The sequence below is a fragment of the Nomascus leucogenys genome, chromosome 9 (assembly GCF_006542625.1).
Source record: "Nomascus leucogenys isolate Asia chromosome 9, Asia_NLE_v1, whole genome shotgun sequence".
NCBI lineage: Eukaryota > Metazoa > Chordata > Mammalia > Primates > Hylobatidae > Nomascus > Nomascus leucogenys.
The window spans coordinates 57,030,283-57,054,334 of record NC_044389.1 but is presented as its reverse complement, the minus strand read 5'-3'; the positions used below and the strand labels follow the sequence as shown (position 1 = coordinate 57,054,334).

The window sequence follows — 24,052 nt, the reverse complement described above, 5'->3', positions numbered from 1 at the left end:
CTTGAAATACATCTGATATTTGTTCTAGAACCCCCTACGTATACCAAAATCCTCATATACTCAAGTCCTGCAGTTAGTCCTGAAAAATATATATATAAAGTCAGCCCTTGTTGGTTTCACATCCAAGAATACTGTATTTTCCATCTTCATTTGGTTAAAAAAAATCTGTGTATAAATGGACCTGTGCAGTTCAAAACCATGTTGTTTAAGGATCAACTGTGTGTGTGTGTGTGTGTGTGTGTGTTATGTGCCTATCTTCTAGCTAACTATCTCATATTTTCTTTGTACATTCATCCATCAATGAATGCCTAAGTTGATTCCATATCTTGGCTATTGTGAATCATGCTGCAAGGGACACAGGACTGCAGTCATCTCTTCAAGATACTGATTTCAATTCCATAGGCTACATACTTAGAAGGGTGATTACTAGTTAATATGGTAGTTCTATTTTTAATTTTTTTAGGAACCTCCATACTGTTTACCATGATGGCTTAACCAAGTTACATTTAAACTAACAGAACAAGGATTTCTTTTCTCCACATCCTTGCTAACATTTGTAACCTTTTTTTTTTCCAGCATAGCCAACCTAACAGTTATGAGGTAATATCTCATTACAGTTTTGATCTGCATTTCCTTGATTACTGATGTTGAGTTTTTTCATATACCCAATGGCCATTTGTATGCCTTTTTTAGAGAAATGTCTAGTCAAGTCCTTTGCTCACTAAGAAAATCACATTGTGTGTGTGTGTGTATGTGGATTTTTTGCTAATGAGTTGTAAGAATTACTTATGTATTTTGGATATTAACCTCTTATCAGATATGTGATTTGAAAATCTCTCATTCTGAGTGTCTCCTTTGCTGTGAAGAAGCTTTTTAAGTAAAATTCCATTTGTCTATTTTTACTTTTGTTGCCTGTGCTTTGGCGGTCATATCCCAAAAACTAACGCCCAAACCAAAGTCCAGAAGCTTTTTCCCAAAGTATATTTCTCCATTCAGTTCTGTTAGTATTTGCTTTATATTACATATTTAGGTTTGCTAAAGTTTGATACATACATAGTTATAACTGTTATATCCTCTAATTAATGGAATCCTAATTCTTGATATAATTAACTGAAGTTTTGGACTTAAAGTCTATTTTGTCTGTTATTAAGATAGTCCCTTCTGCTCCCTTTTGGGTATAATTTTCATGAAATATCTTTCCCCATCATTTCATTTTCAGCCTCTGTGTGTCCTTAAAGATAAAGTGAGTCACCTGTAGACAGAATATAGTTGAACTTATTTTTTTTTTATTTTTTCATCCACTGTGTGTCTTTTGATTGGATTAAATCATTTATATTTAAAGTAATTTTTATAGGTAAAAACTTACTATTACATTCAAGCTGAGAACCATGTCAAGAATGCAATCCCATTTACAATAGCCACCCACATAAAAATATCTAGAAATACATATAAACAAGAGGTGAAAGAGCTCTACAAAGAGAATTACAAAATACTGCTGAAAGAAATCAGAGGTGACACAAACAAATGGGAAAAAGTTCTGTGTTCATGGATTGGAAATATCATTATCATTAAAAGGGCCATACTGCCTAAAACAATCTACAGATTCATTGTTAGTCCTATGAAACCACCAATGCCATCTTTTCACATAATTAGAAAACAAAAATTCTAAAATCCATGTGGAACCAATAAAGAGCCCAAATAGCCAAATAAATCCTAAACAAAAAGAACAAAGCTGGAAGCATCACATTATCTGATTTCAAACTATACATTACCCAACTTCAACCTATACAGCCACAGTAACCAAAACAGCATGATGCTGGTACAAAAACAGACAGAGACCAATGGAACAGAACAGAGAACCCAGAAATAAAACTGCACACATATAACCATTTGATTATCACAAATAGTTACACGTTTCCCCGCTGACAATCATTTGATTATGACAAATGGTTATAGGTGTCCCCATTGACAAAAATAGCAACGGGGAAAGGACTTTCTATTCCATAAATGGTGCTGAGATAGCTGGCTAGCCATATGCAGAAAGATGAAATTGGCTACCTTTTGCCATATTCAAAATTAACTCAAGATGGATTAAAGATTTAAATGTAAAGGCCAGGCGCGGTGGCTCACGCTTGTAATCCCAGCACTTTGGGAGGCCGAGGAGGGTGGATCACGAGGTCAGGAGATCGAGACCACGGTGAAACCCCGTCTCTACTAAAAATGCAAAAAAAAATTAGCCGGGCGTGGTGGCGGGCGCCTGTAGTCCCAGCTACTTGGAGAGGCTGAGGCAGGAGAATGGCGTGAACCCAGAAGGCGGAGCTTGCAGTGAGCCGAGATCGCGCCACTGCACTCCAGCCTGGGTGCCTGGGTGACAGAGCGAGACTCCGTCTCAAAAAAAAAAAAAAAAAAAAAAAAAAAAAGATTTAAATGTAAGGCCTCAAACTACAAGAATTGTAGAATAAAATCTAGGAAACACCATTCTGAACATCAGCCTTGGGAAGGAATTTATGACTAAGTCATCAAAAGCAATTGCAACAAAAATAAACATGGAGGCTGGGCATGGTGGCTCACACCTGTAATCCCAGGCCTTTGGCAGGTACCAAGGCAGGCAGATCACTTGAGGTTAGGAGTTCAAGACCAGCCTGGCCAACATGGTGAAATCCCATCTCTATTAAAAATATATAAAAATAGCTGGGTGTGGTGGCATGCGCCTGTAGTCCCAGCTACTCAGGAGGCTAAGAGAGGAAAGAGATACCATCTTATACCAGACAGAATGGCTATTACTAAAAAATCAAGACAACAGATGCTGGTGGGGCTGGGGGGAAAAAAGAACGCTTATATACTGTTGGTGGGAATGTAAATTAGTTTAGCCACTGTGGAAAGCAGCTTGGAGATTTCTCAAATAACTTAAAACAGAAACAGAACTACCATTTGACCCAGCAGTCCCATTACTGGGTATTATCCAAAAGGAAACAAATCATTCTAGTAAACAGACATACACTCATATGTTCACTGCAGCACTCTTTATAGTAGCAGACATGGAATCAACCTAGGTGTCCATAAAGAATGCACTGGATAAAGAAAACATACTACATATACACCATGGAATGGTACACAGCCACAAAAAAAGAATGAAACAATGCCCTTTGCAGCAACATGGATAGAGCTTTAGGCCATTATCTTAAGTGAATGAACTCAAGAACAGGAAAGCAAATACCACATGTTCTTATTTATTAATAAAAGGGGGAGCTAAACTTTAGGTAATCATGAACATAAAGATGGCAACAGTAGACACTGGAGACTACTAGAAGTGGAATAGAGGGGGGAAACAAGGCCTGAAAAAGTAACTACTGGTACTGTGCTCACTAGCTGACTGATGGAATCACTTCATACCCCAAACCTCAGCAGCATACAATATACCCTTGTAAAAAACCTGACATGTATCCCCTGAATCTAAAAGTTGAAATTATTAAAAAAAATTTACTATTTTAAAAAAATATTTTCTTACTGTTTTCTAGTTCCTTTCTTCTTTCTCCATTTTCCTCTGTGACCAATGATACTTGTAGTATTATGCTTTGATTCCTTTAGCTTTTGTATAGCTACTTAGTACATGTTTTTTTCTTTGTGGTTACCATGAAGCTTACATAAAATATCTTACAGTTACAACTGTATTCAAGCTGATAACAGCTTAACTTTAGCTGTATACGAAACCTCTACACTTTAACTTCTCCTTCCCCCACAAATTGTTACTGATGTCACAATTTACATCTTTTTATACTGTATACCCGCTAACAAATTCTTTTTTTTTTTTCTGGAGATGGAGTCTCGCTCTTGTTGCCTAGGGTAGAGTGCAATGGCATGATCTCAGCTCACTGCAACCTCCGCCTCCCTGGTTCAAGCGATTCTCCTGCCTCAGCCTCCCGAGTAGCTGGGATTACTGGCACTTGCCACCACACTTGGCTAATTTTTGTATTCTTAGTAGAGATGGGGTTTCACCATGTTGGCCAGGCTGGTCTCGAACTCCTGACCTCAGGTGACCCACCCACCTCGGCCTCCCAAAGTGCTAGGATTACAGGCAGGAGCCACCATGCCCAGTCCATTACTAATTCTTGTAGCTATAATTACTTTTACTTTTTAAATACCGTTCTCTTTTAATCTTCATACTAAAGTCAAAAGTGATTTATACACCACTGTTAGAGTATTAGAGTATTTTGAACTTGACTATATTCTTACCTTTACAATGAGTTTTATACCTGTTTTTATGTTCTTAGTATACTTTCATTTCAACTTGAGGGACTCAATTTAGCATTTCTTTTAAGGCATGTCCAGTGGTGATAAACTCCCTAAGCATTTTTGTTTTTTGGAGGTGGGGGAGGTTTTTCTTTCTTTTATTGTTTAAGGACAGTTTTGCTGATATATTATACTTGGTTGATAGTTTTGTTTGTTTTTATTTAGCACTTTGAATATACCATGACACTCTCTTGGCCTTCAAGGTTTGCTGAGAAATCCACTGCTGAGAAATCTTATGGGGGTTCTCTTGTTTAAGATGATTCACTTTTCTTTTGTGGCTTTCAAGATTTTCTTTTTTGCATTTGACATTTGAAAATTTTATTTTAATGCGTTTTGGTATAGACCTCTTTTGGTTCAATCTATTTGGAGTTTTTTTAGGGCTTCATGAAACTGAATGCCCATTTCCCTCTGCAGATTTGAAAATTTTTCAGCCAATATTTATGTTTAATTTATTTGGGGTTCTTTGGGATTCATGGATCTTGATAGTCATTTCCCTCTGCAGATTTTAGAAGTTGTCCGTTAATATTTCTTTAAATAAGCTTTCTGCCCACATTTTGTTCTCGTTTTCTTCTAGACGTCCCCAAATGCATTTATTGGTTTTCTATAAGGCAGTCCTGGCGCCTGGATCTGAAGGCATGGACCTCATCCTGAGTCCATGGACCCTGTCCTGGTACTGAGGTCCACTGAGGAAGTCTTGGCATTTGGGGTCACAAGGCAGATCTATCTGGTGCCTGTCACTATGGGGACAGGCCTAGAGTCTGCATATATAGAGGTAAGCAAGGGGCTTGGGTCCATGGAGCCAGCCTGGTAGTGAGGTAGACCTGGGGCCTGAGTCTGCATGGGCAGGCCTGGGTCCTGGTCTTCTGGTGCTGGCCTCGAGCCCAGGGCCATGGGGTAGTTTGAAGCCTAGGTCGACAGGAGCTAGCCTGGTTCTGGGGTGGGCATGAAACCTGTGTCAGCATGAGCAAGCTGGGTTATGGTCCTCTGGTGCTTGCCTGGAGCCTGGGGCCATGGTGGTGGCCTGAAGCCTGATGCTTGTGGGAGGTGGCCTAGCTTTGGGGTTCACTGGGGTGAGGTTGGTGCTGGGATTTGCAGAAAAGCTGAGGGCTGACTTCACTCTCCTTCTTCCATAGAGTGGGAGGCTTGAGGAAAGTGTGATGTGGGAAATGTAAAAATGTCCTTCCTACACTCTCTAATTTGTCTTTTCTTATTTGTATGTTCCACTGATGTGCTATAACATCTTACCCACATTCCTTAGCTCTTATAAAGATATTTTCTTGCAATGGATGTTTGTTCAAATTCATGTTTCTGTGAGGAAGCGAGTGCTAGAAACTCCTATCTTGGAATCCTGCAGATGTCACCCCAAATATAATTATTAATGTTATTTTACAAGTCAGCACTCAGATGAACATATATATTTTGGTGGGGGAGTGGCTCACTTTTGCATCTTCTCTTCTACTACTGCTTACTAGAATCATTATAAAGGAAATCAGATTTCTGTTTCCTTATATAGCTAGAAATTTCTTCATTGCACCATTCTACTGAGTGACAGTTTAGCTGGGTGTAAAATTCTAAATTAATTTTTTTCCCTCAAAAGTTTGAAGCTATTACTCTATCATCTTCTAACATCTAAAACCATCAATAAGTAATTAGGTTTCACTTAGATCTTAGTTTATTTGTAGATATTCTCCTTTCCCCTTATAAATTCTAGGATTGTTAATGTTCTGAAATTTTAATATATGTATCTAAAAATATTTTAATATTTCTCAGAAATAGGTAAGTAGGTAAGTTTTTTAAACTCAGGACTCACATCTTTTAGCATTGTGAAGTTATCAGTGATTTCCCTTAAAATGTTATGTCTATATTCATCTTAATAATCTCTAGTATCACCTTCTGAAACTCTTATGTCAGAATTTCTTATGTTCCATATCACAGGCCATGTTTTCTAGATACTTATTTCTCTGTGCTGAATTCTGGGATGAGTTCAGTTTATTACTCCAGAAGATTTATTTTTGTTGTGTTCATATTGCTATTTAGTGTTAAAGTTTTATTTTTTAATTTCAATAATTATATTTTTCATTTTAAATATTTCTAATTAATTCATTTTCATAATTATCAATTTTATATAACCCCATATTCTTGTTTTATAAACTGTTATTCTCTCATTGCTATAATCCCTTTTTATCTTCATAATGGCATAAAAATACTTAAAATCCATTTTGTTTGCACTTGTATGCCTATTTTCCTCACCCTCAGGTTTTCTGCTTGTCAAGTCTGTTTGTCCTTGTCTTTGTTAAGTGCCTATGTTGTTATGACCCCCGAGATACCTCATCCTACAGAATCCTGGTCTTTTGCAGTAAGATTGCAGTGGCCTTAGCCAAGGCTCCAATAATAGTCTGGTACAGAACAGGCCTTGCAGTCATGGCTGCCAGTCTTTGAAGATTCATTTCTAGACTTGCTCTTGCTTAGCTTTAGACTCCCATAACTGTACAAAATTTGCTGCAGGAGCCCAAAGCTACATGGCAGAAGGTGCTGCTATTCCAAGTAGCCAAGAGTAGAGAAAGAGGTGGCATCTTTCCCAGCACCCAGCACCCAGCTCCATACAAGTTGTGCAGACATGGCTCTCAGCTATATGCCCAACTTGTGTGGGCATAAAGAATGCTTTTTCCAAGCATTCACCTGGGTCCCATCACCCACCTTGCCTGTGGACTAGCTTCACAGCTTCAGGGTGTTCTGAACTCATTTGTTCCCCACTGCTTTTTATTAAGGTGACATCCTTATTCTAGTCTATAGAGAACTCTCTTTCTTGTTTTCTAGAACAACTATGCTTATTAATTTTAAAAATAGTTTTGTTTGCTACTGGAAATTCAGAAATTGAGAAAATTACATGGTCTGTTTAGGAGCTCATTGTCACAAAAGAGAGTCAGATAGCTATAATAGAATATGGCACTATGATATAGAAATGCCCAGGGTGTGGAGGAATCAAGCACAATGGGGTTTAGGGAGGGGGATACCTAGCCTGGCTTGTGGCAGTGAGGGCATGTTTTTCAGGCATATTTGTGGAAGTGAGGGCATGAGCTGATTCTTGAGAGCTACAAGTACATCAGGTGAATGAGGTGAAAAAACTACTCTGAACAGAAGAATCTGACTACACAAAAAAGCAGGAATTTCCAATAAACTTGGGAAGATTTAGGAAGCTAAAAAGAGTTTGAGGTAATTAGAGTATAGGATGTATGTTGAAGACAATGGTTGGTGATGAAGCTGGAGTACAAACACAACCACCAAATGATAGGAAACATTTCATTCTCATCATGTACTTAGGAGAAGAGAAAGGCTGGTTCATGTGCAAATGACCACATTGCAGTTCAGGTACATCCTCTATTTACACGAAACTTGGTTTATCCATTGAAAATGTCAAGAACCGCAAGTATTGCATTACACTGAATTCTTGTAAAAAACCATGACTGAATGTATCTAATGATTTTGGAGAAATGAACATGACAGAAATCCACATGATAGGCTTAACCCAGCATATGATTTATTGTTAGAGGAGAGATGAGTCTGAGTTCATCTTAGATCTTAGAGTTCATCACTCAGATTGGACTCTATTCTGGGCTCCTAGGGAGTCAATTTGAAGTTGTGGAGAAGGAGAAGCCATAAATAAAAAAATACAAGGCATATTTCCCTAAAATTCTGTAATATGCTGGTGCAACTCTGAGAGGTAATAACATGAGGGACAAGCATTTTTCCCATTTTGCCACAGAACTCCAGGCAGCTCCACTTAAAGGGCTTCAGCATATCTAAAATGGAGTGTGCAGTTGGGAGACTGTGTCTGGCTGCAGTGGCAGCTGTTCTTGGCAAGAATAATAGAACCTTATCTTAACACACGCATACAGATGTGTGTTATAAGGAAACAGTTATGAAGGGGTTGAAGCAAGAGAAGAGAACACCATGTAATAACTGACTGGATTTGCTAGGGAGTATAACAACCTATTAGAAGCTCTCAAAAATATCATTAGCAAAGGTGCAAGGCATAATTAAGAGGAACTGCATGCAGAACCTTTAAAGTTTTAGCACTATCCAGGAAATAGTAGGACAATATCCAGATAGAAAAATATTTCCATTATTTCAATAGAAATTTGCTGAATAGCTACTATGTGCTAGGTGATATAGTAGGTGTGAGGGATAAAACCATGAACAAGGCAGCCAAAAATTCCTTCCCTAATGCAGTCTACATTTTCATAGGGAAGATGGCCAGTAACCATAAAAATAAATAGATACATAATAAAATGTTGGGTAATGATAAGTGTTAGAAAAAAAAGACTGCTATTTTTAAATAGACCTCTCTACACATATACCATTTAAACAGAGACATGAATTAAATTAGAGAGTGTGATTATTCAAGTTAGTGATTTTCAAACATTTTTGTTTCAGAACTCCTTTATGTTCTTAAAAATCATTGAAAATCCAAAAATTATATCTGATATTAACATAATTACTTAATGACTTATATTTAATATTATCATATAAGCAATTAAAATTGATGAATTAAATATTTTGAAAAACAAAACAATAAGTCTATTATATGTTAAAATAAATAACACATTTCAACTAACTATATATTCCAAAATTTTTAAAAAATAAGAAGAAAAGGCACTGTCTTACAATTTTGAAAATCTTTAAGGTCCAACTTAACAGAAAGACAGCTAGATTCTTTTTTTTTTTGAGACAGAGTCTCGCTCTGTCGCCCAGGCTGAAGTGCAGTGGTGCGATCTCAGCTCACTGCAAGCTCTGCCTCCCAGGTTCATGCCATTCTTCTGCCTCAGCCTCCCGAGTAGCTGGGACTACAGGCGCCCACCACCACGCCTGGCTAATTTTTTTGTATTTTTAGTAGAGATGGGGTTTCACCGTGTCAGGCAGGATGGTCTCGAGCTCTTGACCTTGTGATCCGCCCGCCTCGGCCTCCCAAAGTGCTGGGATTATAGGCGAGAGACACTGCGCCTGGCCAACAAACAGCTGGACTCTTAAATCTTCTTCTGTATTCAGCTTCATATACATATGTTGTTGGAAAAGGCAGGAGTGTTTTACTAGCCTTTTACGATAATTGTGGATATCTTTCTTTGATTCTATACCAAAACTTGACAAGTGATAGTTTCTTAAATGTTAACTGCAATGTAGAATTTAAAGCCACTTCAATGAACTCTGTAATATTCATACTCCATAATCTGTAATGCTAAAATCCACTGGTCTGTGTTGCATTTTGAATGGATTCCATGACATTATGTATTGCTTATTTGGAAAATAGCATTTCACTGAGTTTTGTGGATATCCCACATTGCCACATATCATTATACAATATAAAAACTACATTCATTAATAGCACTATTGATCTCATGAGAAAAAAAAAACATTAAGTATTAGAAAGCTGTCAAGCTCACAGTGGGGATACTGCTTTTGCTTGAAATCAAACTATGGCTTAGTACAGAGGGCTAGTATAAATTCACTAAAACTCACCTGGGTGCCTTTGGCACCTATTACTAGACTTTGCTTTTATATCTTTCTTCCCATTGACAAAAGCAGATGATTCAGCACTCTGACCCATTTCCTGCAAAGCCAATAGATGGTTCTATCTCTACCCCCAAGTGAAGACTACCCACTCATCTATCTTTCTGATCTGAGGATTATACCACTTCCCAGAAGACTGGAGAGATTGTGGTGATGAATGTAACAAATAAATAGATGGTTCTATCTCTACCACCAAGCGAAGATTACCCACTCATCTATCTTTCTGATCAGAAGACTGGAAAGATTGTGGTCATGAATGTAACAAGTGACTTCACTCTTCATTTGAGACCCCACCCCCAACGAACAGGGAGTGGCATTTTCTCCCACAGGCCCAACCTTAAACATATAATAATCACATAACAACAGTAGGAACAAATAGTAACAAGAGATTGTTCTGTCACACCTACCAACAGATTGAGCAGTGTTATTTATAATTTTGATCCCCCACAAAGTATAAAAACAACAGTGTTTTGGGCCAAATCTCACAGAGCCCACTATAATAGGTGAGGTCTGTGTACAAGCCAAAGTCAAGAAAGAACGGGTGCTTTGAGAGAATAAAAAAGCTCCCTTTACTCCTAAGGATTTAATGCGTGGCTCTGTTACCTTGCCTACAAGCTTTGTTTTGGGAGAATTTATAGGTGCTTATGATATACTTGTGATGTAAGGACCAAACAAAAAATAAAACAACATATTCATATTCATTTAGCAACATGGAAAACATGCAGAGAAAGAAACTCTGAACAGGCCTGAGACGGAATCTTGTAAATCAAAGGAATAATTTTTTAAAGTAAAAAAAAAGTTTATTAAAATCAAACAAAACAACAAAATATCAAAATAAACCAAATATTTTTTTTAAAAAATCAGCAAAGTCCATAAATGTGGATTTAAGAAAGCTTCAAGACTTTGCCTCAAATATGTCAAAGGTCTTCATGGCAGAGTTTTTATGCTACCATAACAATCCCATCCCATTTAGCCTAATGGGAATGTGATGAGACAGTATCCTCACATTTGGGAGTACAAAGATAACCTGCAGAGTTCCTGTCCTCAGGGAGCTTGAAACATACTATTTGGAAGATGACTGGCATAACTGAAATGCGCTGTGATAAAAATATATCTCATTTATGCATAGTTAAAACTGGCAAAAGAAAACTACAAAAGTCTTCTTGGCTACTAATCATAAACTCTTAAAAAGCATATGGCAGCTGAGAGGCCACATCCTTTGGGAGGCCTTCTATGCCACAGCAATCCTAACACTCCACCAAGTCCCTATCTATAGGTACCTATAGCATCCTAAACCTCTCTCTCTCTCACCAATTTTCAAATTTTGCTGTTACATTTGTATGTTGTTACTTGATTAGTGTCTATTAGAGTAGACTATAAGCTCCATTTAAAAATATGAATGTGAAATGTTATACATTAGGAGAGAGTTATAGAATTGTAGTTAGAACTTTGCAAACTTTTTGTATATTTAAACACATGTTGGTTTTTTGTTTTCTTTAAATATGCCCTTTCAGTTCTATTAAAAAGTATTGCCAAGGAAAAGAGACATGTGACCAACATAACTATAAATTCCTGAGCAACAGTCATTTAAGGCTGATGCCCGCTCTTTCAAATACGTTAACACTTACACTTGATATAAAGCAAATAAACAAGAAAAATTAAAAGCAAATCCCACTGTCCAAAATCATGGCAGCCATAGCCAAAAACAGAATAAAGAATCAATATCAGGAGCTTTAGAGTAAGACAGACTTGGTTTCCAATCCTAATTCAGCTACTTTATTGTATGATCATAAGCAAATCAATTCACTTTAAGCCTCAAATTTTTGCATCTATAATATAGAAATAATAACCTTACTGACCTCATAAGAATGTTGTAAGATTTAAATAAGATGATGTTTCAGGGATGCTCAATAAATATTAGTTATTATAATAAATATTGTAAACACTGATATTTAAATAAAGAAATGATAAGCCTATACTAAAACTCTATACTGAAAGATTACATTAAAATCTGTTTGCTACCAACCACTGTTTTTAAAAATAATGTACCATGATACTCAGAAATATGAGAATATTTTAATTATTTAATCATACAGAAAAGATTAAATGTCCCTATACATGCTTTTTTGACCATTTTTGTAGTCTGTTTTTATTTTATTCTTTTACTTATTTACTATATGCTTTAATTAAATTGTCATTTTTTTGACAATTATAGATTCACAGGCCATTGTAAGAAATAATACAAGATACTACACAATGATAATATCTTGCCAAACTATAGGACAATATTACACCCAGGATATTGACATTCATACAGTTAAGATATAGAACATTTCCATCATCACAGGGGTCCCTCATGTTGCCTTCTTACAGCCACACCCAGTTCCCTCCCACATCATCCTGTCCTTGTCTCCCGGAAACCGCTAATTTTGTCACTTTCAAGAATGCTACATAAATGGAATCATATATTCTATGATTGAACATAGAACATGTGAGATTGCCTTTTTTACTTCATAATTTGCTGGAAATTCATTCAGGTTGCTGTATCAGTAGTTCATTCCTTTTCACTGCTGAGGAATATTGCATGAATGGGTATACATGCTTCTTTTTTTAGCAATGTCAAGAAAATTAATAAGACAAATTTAAGACTAGATAGGTTTTTCTAAGGTCTAAAATACTTATATAGTGTCGGGTGTGGTGGCTCATGCCTGTAATCCCAGCACTTTGGGAAGCTGAGGCAGGTGGATCGCTTGAGTTCAGGAGTTGGAGATGTCCTGGGCAGAATGGTGAAATCTCTCTCTACAAAAAATACAAAAATTAGCTGGGCGTGGTGGTGTGCACCTTGTTGTCCCAGCTACTTAGGAGGCTGAGGTGGGAGGATCACTTGAGCCCAGGAGGTCAAGGCTATAGTGAGCCCTGATTGCACCACTGCACTCCAGCATGGGAAATAGAGAGAGACCCTATAAATAAAACAAAAAATTAAAAATTAAATAATGATATTGGGAAAAATGGATCTGCACCTATTTATTACAAAACATGCTTCAGTTGAAATATAGATTTATCTTTGGCAGACCATAATATTATAGAACAAGTTATTAATGTCATCTGGATAATTCTATGGGCTTGAGGAAAGAGCTCAGCAATAAGGAATGTTCAAGACAGAGAACAGAGTCATTTGATAATGGTAAAAGTAAGGAACTCAATTGAGAGCAGGTTGAGGGGTTTCTTTTCTCTCTTTCCCTCATATTCTTGCCCCACTCCTTCCTCTTGGTGCTAATAAAGAACTAGATGACTTCTTTCTACTACATATATGGAAATGAATTTGAAAGCCGAAATTATCCTCTATTTTAGTATCCCCAGGGCTTCCAGTTTCCCATATCTTTTTTAAAAAGCTTTATTGAGGAATAATTCACACACTACATGATTTATCCATTTAATTCATATTTCTTCTTTGTCCCAAGAAAAGCTAAATAATTAAAGGTGTTTGGTAGTTTGAAGGAGACTAGCCATTTCAGTTTAATACATTGTTTCCATGCTCCTCTGTATTAAATAAGTAACAGCCACAGAAAACAACATGACAGCAGGCAGAATCTTGCCAGTGATTGGAAATGGGTCATCTAAATATTCTTTATTTTGCTTTATAATATGAAATCAATACATTTTAGAAAATTTGCTTAGAGAATTCAGAAAATGATAAAAAGGAATATATATTTATCTACCAGAGATAACGTCTCAAGTTGTATTTTTAAATTCTATCTTTGTTTTGTTTGTGAGTGTGTATGCATGACTGTGTGTGGTCATATCTCTTTCTAAAATGAATATAATCGAATATAAATTTTTTAAAAATATAATTTCATTGGATCTATAGAATTCCTATAGATATACACCATCATCCATCATCCATTAAATATTCCAACATTGTTGAATGTTTAGAGTGTTTCCACTTTTTGCTGTCATAAATAAATTTATAACAGATATCTTTGTATGTTATCTCTGTAAGCCTCAATATAATTCTCTTTAGGATAAATTTCTAAAGGTAGTATTTTGGGAACCGAGATAATGTTAGTTAACAAGCTTGTTTCCCAAAAATGTTTTAAAAAATATTTATTTGTATTTGCAGAAATGTACTTATGTTTACTATCTAATCCTGTAGCTAGGCTGCAGTAAAACTAACGCCATTTCCCGAGTTCTTTCCAAACTGCTCAAAACCCTTTGCAGAGCTTCCACTACAACGTCATAAAATATATCATTAAGTAGAGGAGGGGGAACCCCTTCAAATTTTTTTTATTCAAGAAAAGTAAATTTGGGGGTGGTATCTTAGTGACCTACAAGAATGTATGTTGTTACTCTTAGTACACATGGAGGGATTCTCACTCATTTTGATATGGTGCACCACATTATTTTTAAGAATATCCTGACCAGCTACCCTGGGAAGGATGTATATGGTAATGTGGATTTGGGGGTGTATGTGTATTTTACAGAGACAAGGAATCTTTCTGATTTTTGTTAAAATAAATATAAGCAGGAATTATGAAACACATAATAGAAACTCAACAAAAACATTATTGCAATGCACTTGCCCCTTTTTACAATGTAATATCTGATTCTTATATTGATTATTATCTTCATCTGAAAGGCACATATTAATAAAATTCTGAGTGAATTGCCTGCAATCTACACACTCAGAGAAAACCTGAGTTATTTGAATTTGTTCCAACCACAATCATAAAGCCCACACTTCTGCACAATACTCGTTAATTCTCACATTTTGTAACAAAGGTAAGTCATTTTTAAAATCAGCAATTATGAATTAAACAAAAATAAACGTGGGGGAAATGTGCTTCAGCAAAAGACAGAGCCAGAAGCCTTTCCTTTTTCTTTCTTTCTTTTTTTTTGTTGATTATACTTTAACTTCTAGGGTACATGTGCACAACGTGCAGGTTTGCTACATAGGTATACATGGGCCATGTTGGTTTGCTGCACCCATTAACTCGTCATTTACATTAGGTATGTCTCCTAATGCTATCCCTCCCTCTGCCCTCCCCCACCCGAACCACAACAGGCCCAGGGGTGTGATGTTCCCCACCCCGTGTCCAAGTGTTCTCATTGTTCAGTTCCCACCTATGAGTGAGAACATGCAGTGTTTGGTTTTCTGTCCTTGTGATAGTTTGCTCAGAATGACGGTTTCCAGCTGCATCCATGTCCTTGCAAAGGACATGAACTCATCCTTTTTTATGGCTGCATAGTATTCCATGGTGTATATGTGCCACATTTTCTTAATCCAGTCTATCACTGATGGACATTGGGGTTGGTTCCAAGTTTTTGCTATTGTGAATAGTGCCGCAATGAACATATGTGTGCATGTGTCTTTATAATAGCATGATTTATAAGCCTTTGGGTATATACCCAGTAATGGGATCACTGGGTCAAATGGTATTTCTAGTTCTAGATCCTTGAGGAACCACCATACTGTCTTCCACAATGGTTGAACTAGTTTACACTCCCACCAACAATGTAAACGTGTTCCTATTTCTCCATATCCTCTCCAGCATCTGTTGTTTCCTGACTTTTTTTTTTTAATGATTTTTTTTATTTCCATTGGTTTTTGGAGAACAGGTGGTGTTTGGTTACATAAGTAAGTTCTTTAGTGGTGATTTGTGAGACTTTGGTGCACCCATCACCCAAGCAGTATACCCAATTTGTTGTCTTTTATCCCTCACCCTCCTCCCACCCTTTCCCCCAAGTCCCCAAAGTCTATTGTATCATTCTTATGCCTTTGCATCCTTATAGCTTAGCTCCCACTTATGAGTGAGAACATATGGTATTTGGTTTTCCATTCCTAAGTTACTTCACTTAGAATAATGATCTCCAATTCCATCCAGTTTGCTGTGAATGCAATTATTTCGTTCCTTTAATGATCGCCATTCTAACTGGCGTGAGATGGTATCTCATTGTGGTTTTGATTTGCACTTCTCTGATGACCAGTGGTGATGAGCATTTTTCTTGTGTTTGTTGGCTGCATAAACGTCTTCTTTTGAGAAGTGTCTGTTCATATCCTTTGCCCACTTTTTGATGGGGTTGTTTTTTTTCTTGTAAATTTGTTTAAGTTTCTTGTAGATTCTGGATATCAGCCCTTTGTCAGACGGGTAGATTGCAAAAATTTTCTCCCATTCTGTAGGTTGCCTGTTCATTCTGATGACAGTGTCTTCTGCTGTGCAGAAGCTTTTTAGTTTAATTAGATCCCATTTGTCTCTTTTGGCTTTTGTTGCCATTGCTTTTGATGTTTTAGACATGAAGTCCTTGCCCATGCCTATGTCCTGAATGGTATTGCCTAGGTTTTCTTCTAGGGTTTTTATGGTTTAGGTCTAACATTTATGTCTTTAACTACATAAATGAGTAAAAAGAAAGGACTTTCATAGAAAGTTGCCTTAGAACGCACCACGGATATATACCAATACACATTCCTTCCTTCTCAGAACTGCTGTACTTCAGAACCAAAGCCACACCTAAAGCAGGTAGCCAGGTGCTCCGTCAGAGTCTCCATAGTACATTTCAAACACCACCTCTGTATGGATTATTACATAAGCACTGACATGTATCATTTTGATCACTACATTTTTTAAATACCAATTTTCCTAGGTATTAATTAGATATGCTGATGCTATTAAAATGACACAATAATGACTATAGATCTAATAAAATTGTTCACCTTCTGATAGTCAGCACATGTCTGCAACAGACATTCAGTAATACCATGCTCTGAATACACCATTGGAATGATGACTTCACCTACAGAAAGGCTTATATTCCTACCCACAGTAGAAAGTAAAGCAATGGTATTTTCTAGTTTTTTCATTGAAGACAGTAATTTCTCAGTTAATTCTTTGCCTCTTCCCTTCCTTTCTTTGAACTCGGCAGGTGCAAGCTCTGAGTCAGTGGTGCTGATGCAATGCCATATTAAGCTTTCATGAAGTGGAACAGCCCCAAACAAGGTATGAAAGAGAATCTAAGGCTGAATGAGTCCTGAAAGGATCATCTTCCCCTATGAAGACCTTCCTTACCTTCTAGGAAAAAAGCTTAAACCAAGACCAAGATAAGCACTTGACTCCTTTTTTTTCCAGACAGTCTCGCTCTGTCACTCAGGCAGGAGTGCAGTGGCACGATCTCAGCTAACTGCAACCTCCGCCTCCCGGATTCAAACTATTCTCTCAAGCGATTCTCGTGCCTCAGCCTCTAAAGTAGCTGAGATTACAGGTGTGCACCACCATGCCCAGCTAATTTTTGTATTTTTAGTGAAGACTGGGTTTTACCATGTTGGTCAGGCTGGTCTTGAACTCCTAACCTCAAATGATCTGCCCACCTTGGCCTCCCAAACTGTTGGGATTATAGGCTTGAGCCACCGCGCCTAACCCATTAAGCAGTTGACTTCTAAAGAAAGGAATTCATTCATTGAACAGGGAGTTTTCTAGTCCTAAAGGCAAGGTTTTCACCAGGTACAAGAAACACAAATATAATAAGACATGGTCCTGGCTGCTGGAGGTCACAGAACAGTGGATTTCACTCCAGTGCTGTCCCAATATAATTCTTACTATTCCCTACTCATCACATATGTCATGTAGGTCCTTTCTTTGTATTTCCTTTCTCCTTCTCCTCTTTATTATTTTGTTATACTTCACAATATGATTGAGAGAGGACTTTTATCCTTTATATGAAAGCACCCTTGTCATCCCATGTTACCACAACATATTTAAATTTTACAAAATGTAAAAGCATATTTTATGCCTGACATGGGTGTTATTAAATGGCTTTTTTACAACTATAAAGTACAACTTCATATAATCCCATAAAAAGTAAAGTTTATTTTAAAAAAAACCTAAAAAGAGATAAATCCACTGAAAGTATGGTGGGGAAAAATGCCTTATACCTCCTCTTCAGTGTAAGTTCAGATAGCATTTATTGGAGTCTCTTGATGAAGTGAGTGATAATATTCATGGAACATATCCAAAAAGGCACATAAAACTTAAAGTATGATTTTTAATCATCTACTGACACATTAGGAAAATACATGTGTGTTACGCACCACTCTCTACTAGATATGTGAAGCCTATCCTGTTTTTCATGCAGAGATAATCATTTACTGGCATGACTGAGCTAGAGAGAGAAAGCTTTCAATCCATACTAGCAATGTAGACCCTAGTGTGTCATAAGTTGCCTTGACCTGAGCCCCAGGGCAGTTGAATGGATACCACAAGTGTGAAGGAATAAAGGACAAGGTGAGACCATAGAGAATACGCTGGATGGCTAGAAAAAACTACTGAGCACATCCATAGCATGTAGAACTTTCGTTTTCAGGTCCTAGTTTTTAAAGAATAAGAGTGAATAAGTCAATAGATGTTTCAAGCAAAATTTAGGCAACCTGGTTTAGAAATCAAATAATCAAGCCATAAGGAATTGAGAAAACAATTTATTTGTGTTTTAGAAAGCATTAACATAATCAAATAATGGACATGGGAAATCCAGAGTTACTAAAACCAGGCTGTTGGTCACAGAAAAAAGTGCTGTGAAGATACAATAGGCTGTGAGCAATAAAACTGTAAAAACCAGGTCAAGTTGGTAACCTGGACAAGTCAGATAATGGAAATTAACTGAGCATTAGATGGTCACAATAAATCCACTATGCAAAGACTACAAATGCAAGCAAAAACAAAAAATTTGGCCTGCTGGAAACATTTCTTAAAGAAGTTTACATTACATTAAAGAAGTTTAAATTTAATCTTTTACATGTAAAAAATTAAATATTTATGAAGTGAAGTCCATCATTTTATTTTTAGGACACAATTTTATCTCCATTATATGGCACATTTTGGTTTATCAAATACATTCTCTCATGTTACTCAAACAATGCTTTCAAGCTGATAAAGTTGGGGTTACAAAAGAACAACAGGTATGAAACAACAAAGCTTCATAAAAATACCAGTTTTTTCTTATACAATCAATTGAAGTAGATGCTGGAATAAGAATAGGCTATCTTTCATTGGCACTAGGTATACAGAAGCAAGAAGGCAATGTTATAGAAGTAACCATATCAACCAACACACTTCAAATATGTCTGAAATAGAAATTCAGTCCATGCACTATAAACAGACTTATTCTAGATGGTTTTATCCATGCCTTCGTGTCCAATACCCCTGATATTAATGACTTCCAAAATTATCACTCCAGAACACAGCTCTCTCCCAAACCCCACATCCACATATCTCAACCCTCTCCTGGACTTTTCCACCTGAATATAACACCTAGTGTCATCAACTCAACACATTCACATTGAATTAATTATCTCCTCCCACTCATACATCTTTACTTCTCTCAAACCTTGCTTCCTTTCTATATACCCTTCCTTGTTAATGGCAACACCATATACTTAGTCTCTAAAGCCAGTAAGTCTTTCTAGTCTACTTCCTGTTTTTCCTTCTCACTTTCATCTACTCCTGTATTAGTGTAGAACCACATCAATGCTACTTCCAGTTTTATCCCTGCACAGGGGCTATCCAAGTGATCTTTCTAAAATTCAAATATGATGTTATTCCAGTGCTTCTAATTATTTAAAGGTTGCCTATGACCTACAGGATAAAATTAAAATTTCTTAATTTGTTATGATGTCTGATTTTTCCTAAACGTTATGCTTCATCTTTCACAACTCACAGACAGGCACCTGTCATTTTGAAAGAGTAAATATTTTCTTTGCTATATGCATAGCATTTTATAGCTCTAAGTTGCCAGAAGTCTCATTGCCTTTTATTCTGCCTAGTGAATTTCTATTCATTCTGTGGGATGAAACCCAACTCTTTCATTTACTCTTCAGAGTCAGAGGAAAAGAGCTATTACTTCCTCTCCAATGATGCTCTCTCTCTGTCTCTGTTTTTATTTTTCAATCTATCTGTGTCTCTTACACACACACACACACACACACACACACAGTCTCCTTTTCTAAACAGATAGACATGTACATATATATACACACATATATCTAATATTGCACTAGCAAGCTGTATTACACTAATTTGTTTGTACATCTTTCTCCTCTACTAGTGTCTGGACTTCTCAAGAGCTGAACCAAGTTTATATATATTTTTTTTTCTATTGCCTGCTGTATGGCTTAATATGTACCAGTGGCAAAATTAGTATTTGCTGGATGGATGATTGAATGAGTCTTGAAGAAAATATGTATAAACTTAAACATTACAGAACTGTTCATAATAGCAATAAATTGGAAATAGCATACATATTCATCAACAGAAAATGGATACTCAGCAATTGAGTATTATAGAAATAGTGCTACATCTGTTAGCATGGGCAAACTTTCAAGTCATAGTATTAGTCAAAACAAAGCAAGTTATAGAAATATAAAACAGGTAGATTGAAAATATACATAATATTCACATCAGTCAAATTTAGGTATTGATAGCATAAGTGTTAACATTTTAATTAACATTATTCTTATACACTTTTGGGTATATTTAAGTATTTCCTAACATAAACCTTTTAAAGGCCTGGACATAAAAATATAACAAAGTGATAATATCAAAGGCTACAGACATAACTTGAAAGGAAGAACCTCACTTCTTCCCAAGCCCATGATATACATGTATGGACCCAAGTAGAATTAAGTTTAAATGATGTACCATTTGACCATCTAAAGTATATTTCCAAGGAAGTCTGTGACTCTCCACAGTGAAGAAAGATCTTTGATCTAAATTGTTCTTTACTGAAGCTTTTTTGGATATTGCTATCAATGCTTGTTTTACTCATGAAAAATCAGAAGTAGTACATATATATGTGTTGAGAGAAGAGCCTCAAAAGAAAAAAAATCAACCTCAGCTAACCATGTACTAATAGCATAGATTGAAAACACTTAGAGATGAAAAGATTAAACCCCCCTTTTCAAAAATCCCTGTAATTAGAACAAGTTGAGGAGAAAAATGCAAGGGTCTCAGTCAAATGAAGAAAAAAAAATTAAACTTTGTGATGGTTCTGAGGTGATCAATCTTGGGAAAATGTTTTTGCTTATTTGAGGCTAATGAGCAAGAAAATATATAAAAGTCTGTACATGTTTTTGTACAGTCTATATTACCAAAGTATCAGAAAGTTAAAGACAAAGGCTTTTCATAATAGACAATAAATTTTCATATATTTTCATTTAAAACATGTTGTAATTTTAGTGATAGGCTCACCACACAATAGGATAATGAAGGGAAGGGAAACTACATTCACTTAGTAGCCATTATGTGCTAAGCATGTAATTCTCATGACAGTTTATAAACACTAGTATTACTACCTCCATTTTGCGATAGCTGAAAATAAAGCCCAGAGAGTTAGATGTGATTTTTAAAGTTAAAATTGAATTTAAAACCAAACTCTCCTTACTTTAAAGACCATGTTTCTTTTGATACTACACCCTACTTCATATTTGAGTCCCTTTCCCCACATGCCAGGCTTCTATCTTCTCTTGTGGAAAGATAAGGATCTAAAGCTTCATAGTATACTGATTGGTAATGATAACAGGCCTAGAGAATGGGTTACAAATGAGACACAGCTATCTCCCCTCTCTATTAAAACTTTACATAAATGCACAGGTAAGGTATGAAATATGCTTTAATATTAAACACATGTGTAAGCCTCTATTATATGCCAAGCTTAAATGTTCATTTGTTTTTAGAATATAAGTAATAATTACTAAGAAAATAAACTTAAGACCAATATGATAAATATTACAGGTTACTTGTGCAAATAATCTAAGATGTTTACAGCTGTTTGCTGCATTATTCATAACAGTAAAACTCAGGGAACTATCTAAATGTCCAACAGTCAAGAACTGAATAAATAAATTTTAGTATATCCATAGTGCTCAATACTATAGAGTCATTAGAAGTCTGTTTTGGAAGAAAGCATTTTATAAAGAAACAGGTACACAGTGTAGAGCTGCTAAATACAAATAGTATATACAAGGCAAAAGAATTGTTTAAATATTTCGATCTATGTATAAATATAAAACAGTACAAGGTCAAACATCAAATTGTTTACCTTATTTCACTTTGGTTGGGATTAAGGTTCTTTCCCTCCCTCTCTATTGTCCAAGTTTTCTAAGTTTTTGCAGTAAGGATGTATTACTGACACCAAGAAAAATATCAGTAATCAGGCTGCCCTCTCAGGTATTGACAAAGTTCACTGCAGACCAGGGAAGCTTTGCTTACTTAGTAACTTAGGCTTTGGGCATGGGTTGAGAGGGCCAGAATAGCCTGAGGTGGGAAGATGAGGTAGAAAGAGAGAGAGAGGGAGACTGGGATGGTGGATAAAGGCCTGAGAGAAAAAAATCCCTTTCATCTAAGTGCCTCGACCTTCCCTATCTCCCCTCTCAAAGTCAAGTTGTTCCAAAGGAGGGAGAGGCAATAAGGAATTCATCCAGGGAACAACAGAATACACATCTATGAACAAGCGCTGATGTCATCCTGAGAAGTCATACATCTTAAGTATAAAAATAAAGTTTCCATAAAGTTGGTCCCTCATGTGTAAGTCACTTCTTAGATTAATTTATTTATGCTTATAATAACTACTCTACTCTGATACTATATTAGTATCAAAAGCAACCAAGAAGTATATTCTTTTAGTTATTCTAAGGTGTAGCTTAATAATCAACTGATTTATCATTTCTAAATTGTTCAAATATTCACATGCAATGTCTAACATAGAACACATTAACACATAACACTTATTGAATATCTGCAATATACTGGGCACTGTGCTATGCTCTTTACATGGATTGGCTAGCTTGATTACACTATGCAAAAGGTTTTTTTTTTTTGAGAAGCATTAAATATTATTTATTTGGTATTACACATAAACCACACTAAAATGCCTTTCAATAAGTAAAAGGCATCATTTTAGATATGGGAAATTCTACTTAGATCAGCATAGTTAAGATAGAAAATATAAAGTAGACATTGCTATGAAAGGTTACTTTTATTATTATCATTTAAATCACATCAATGAACAGATTGAGATTCAGAGATGAGACCGAGCTCACAATCAGCAAGTCTCAGAGCTGGAATTTAAATCCTGGAATTCCTACTTTAGAAAGGCCTGTGCATTTTCACTACTCTGTACCATGAAAATAATGGCAACTTGTAGGAAGGAGGGAAGGAACTCTTAAGTGGAGTAGCAGAGGTTAGCAAAAGAGGACAAGCTGGACAGTAACAAATAAGAAATGAGATATGGAAAGGACTATAGTATGAGTGAAGCCATGAAATGTGCTGGCATCACTCAGGAAGCACTCAGGGCTGTAAGTGAGCAAGTTGTACTCCCGGGTTGCATGAGCTGTGGGGATGGTGGAGCTATTTCCTTGCCCCACCCCTTGGAACTTCTCAATGTCCTGGTTTCCTGAAAATTATGAACCCTGTTTCAAGGAGGAGGAAATACACCCAGGGGAAAACCCTATTGAGCCCTAGGATAATGTTGGATGGGAGTGTTTCTAAGACTTGATAATATGATTGCAGAAGTGGTGAAAGGAAATTAGTTGGTCACTTTGTACTTTATGACAAGTAAGTATGAATATTCTGAATTACTAAATTGCCCATTTATCCTGTTTTATATCATGGTATCTGTCATTAAAAGTGTTGCAATAGACACTCTAAAGTTACACTGTGAAGGTTCATTTGTCACGCTGGAAGGGATGGCTTAGTGGCCAAAAATGCCAGCTTTCACCACCGCGACACTGCATCCAGAGCTTGACATGCAAGTGGCATTGACTCAGCAGCTCATTTCCTGAATATAGTTTCAGAGTTTACTCAGATGGGTGGAGGGTAATGTGGACAATGTCTAAAAAAACTTGCCTATCCTGCCGAATAATGAAGATTCCTAGAATTTTACAGACTTAGGATAGCCTACAGTTTCCTTAAAGCAGATACGAGAAAGCCCAATGATCTCCAACATGATCTTAGAATTGATACTGGCTAGCTTTCCCTTCTTTATCAGTAGCTCGTGCAAAGCTGATTTAGCCTTTCCCTAAACTGCTCCTCCCCTTTCGATCATCCAATACTCTTACTGTGCTTTAGATGTCAGTAATAGTTTCCTTACTGTTTCTTCACCTTTCCCATAATTTCTTTTTTTCTTTTTTCTTTTTTTTTTTTCTGAGACAGTCTTG

General features: G+C 36.4%; 1 protein-coding gene across 4 annotated transcripts in view; it reads right to left on the bottom strand.

The window, feature by feature from the left end:
• MTHFD2L (methylenetetrahydrofolate dehydrogenase (NADP+ dependent) 2 like) overlaps positions 1-24,052 on the bottom strand; it is a 181,039-nt gene that overhangs the window by 50,119 nt on the left and 106,868 nt on the right. For 2 of the 4 annotated variants that reach the window (XM_030818984.1, XM_030818985.1), the window contains one exon: positions 12,016-12,815. The exons of 1 other annotated variant lie outside the window; for it this stretch is intronic. In XM_030818984.1, the coding sequence (XP_030674844.1) occupies positions 12,760-12,815 (56 nt within the window). In that variant the 3' untranslated portion in view covers positions 12,016-12,759. Of the gene's footprint in view, positions 1-12,015; positions 12,816-24,052 lie in introns of those variants that run through there. One more of the 4 variants, XM_030818986.1, reaches the window with a different exon arrangement.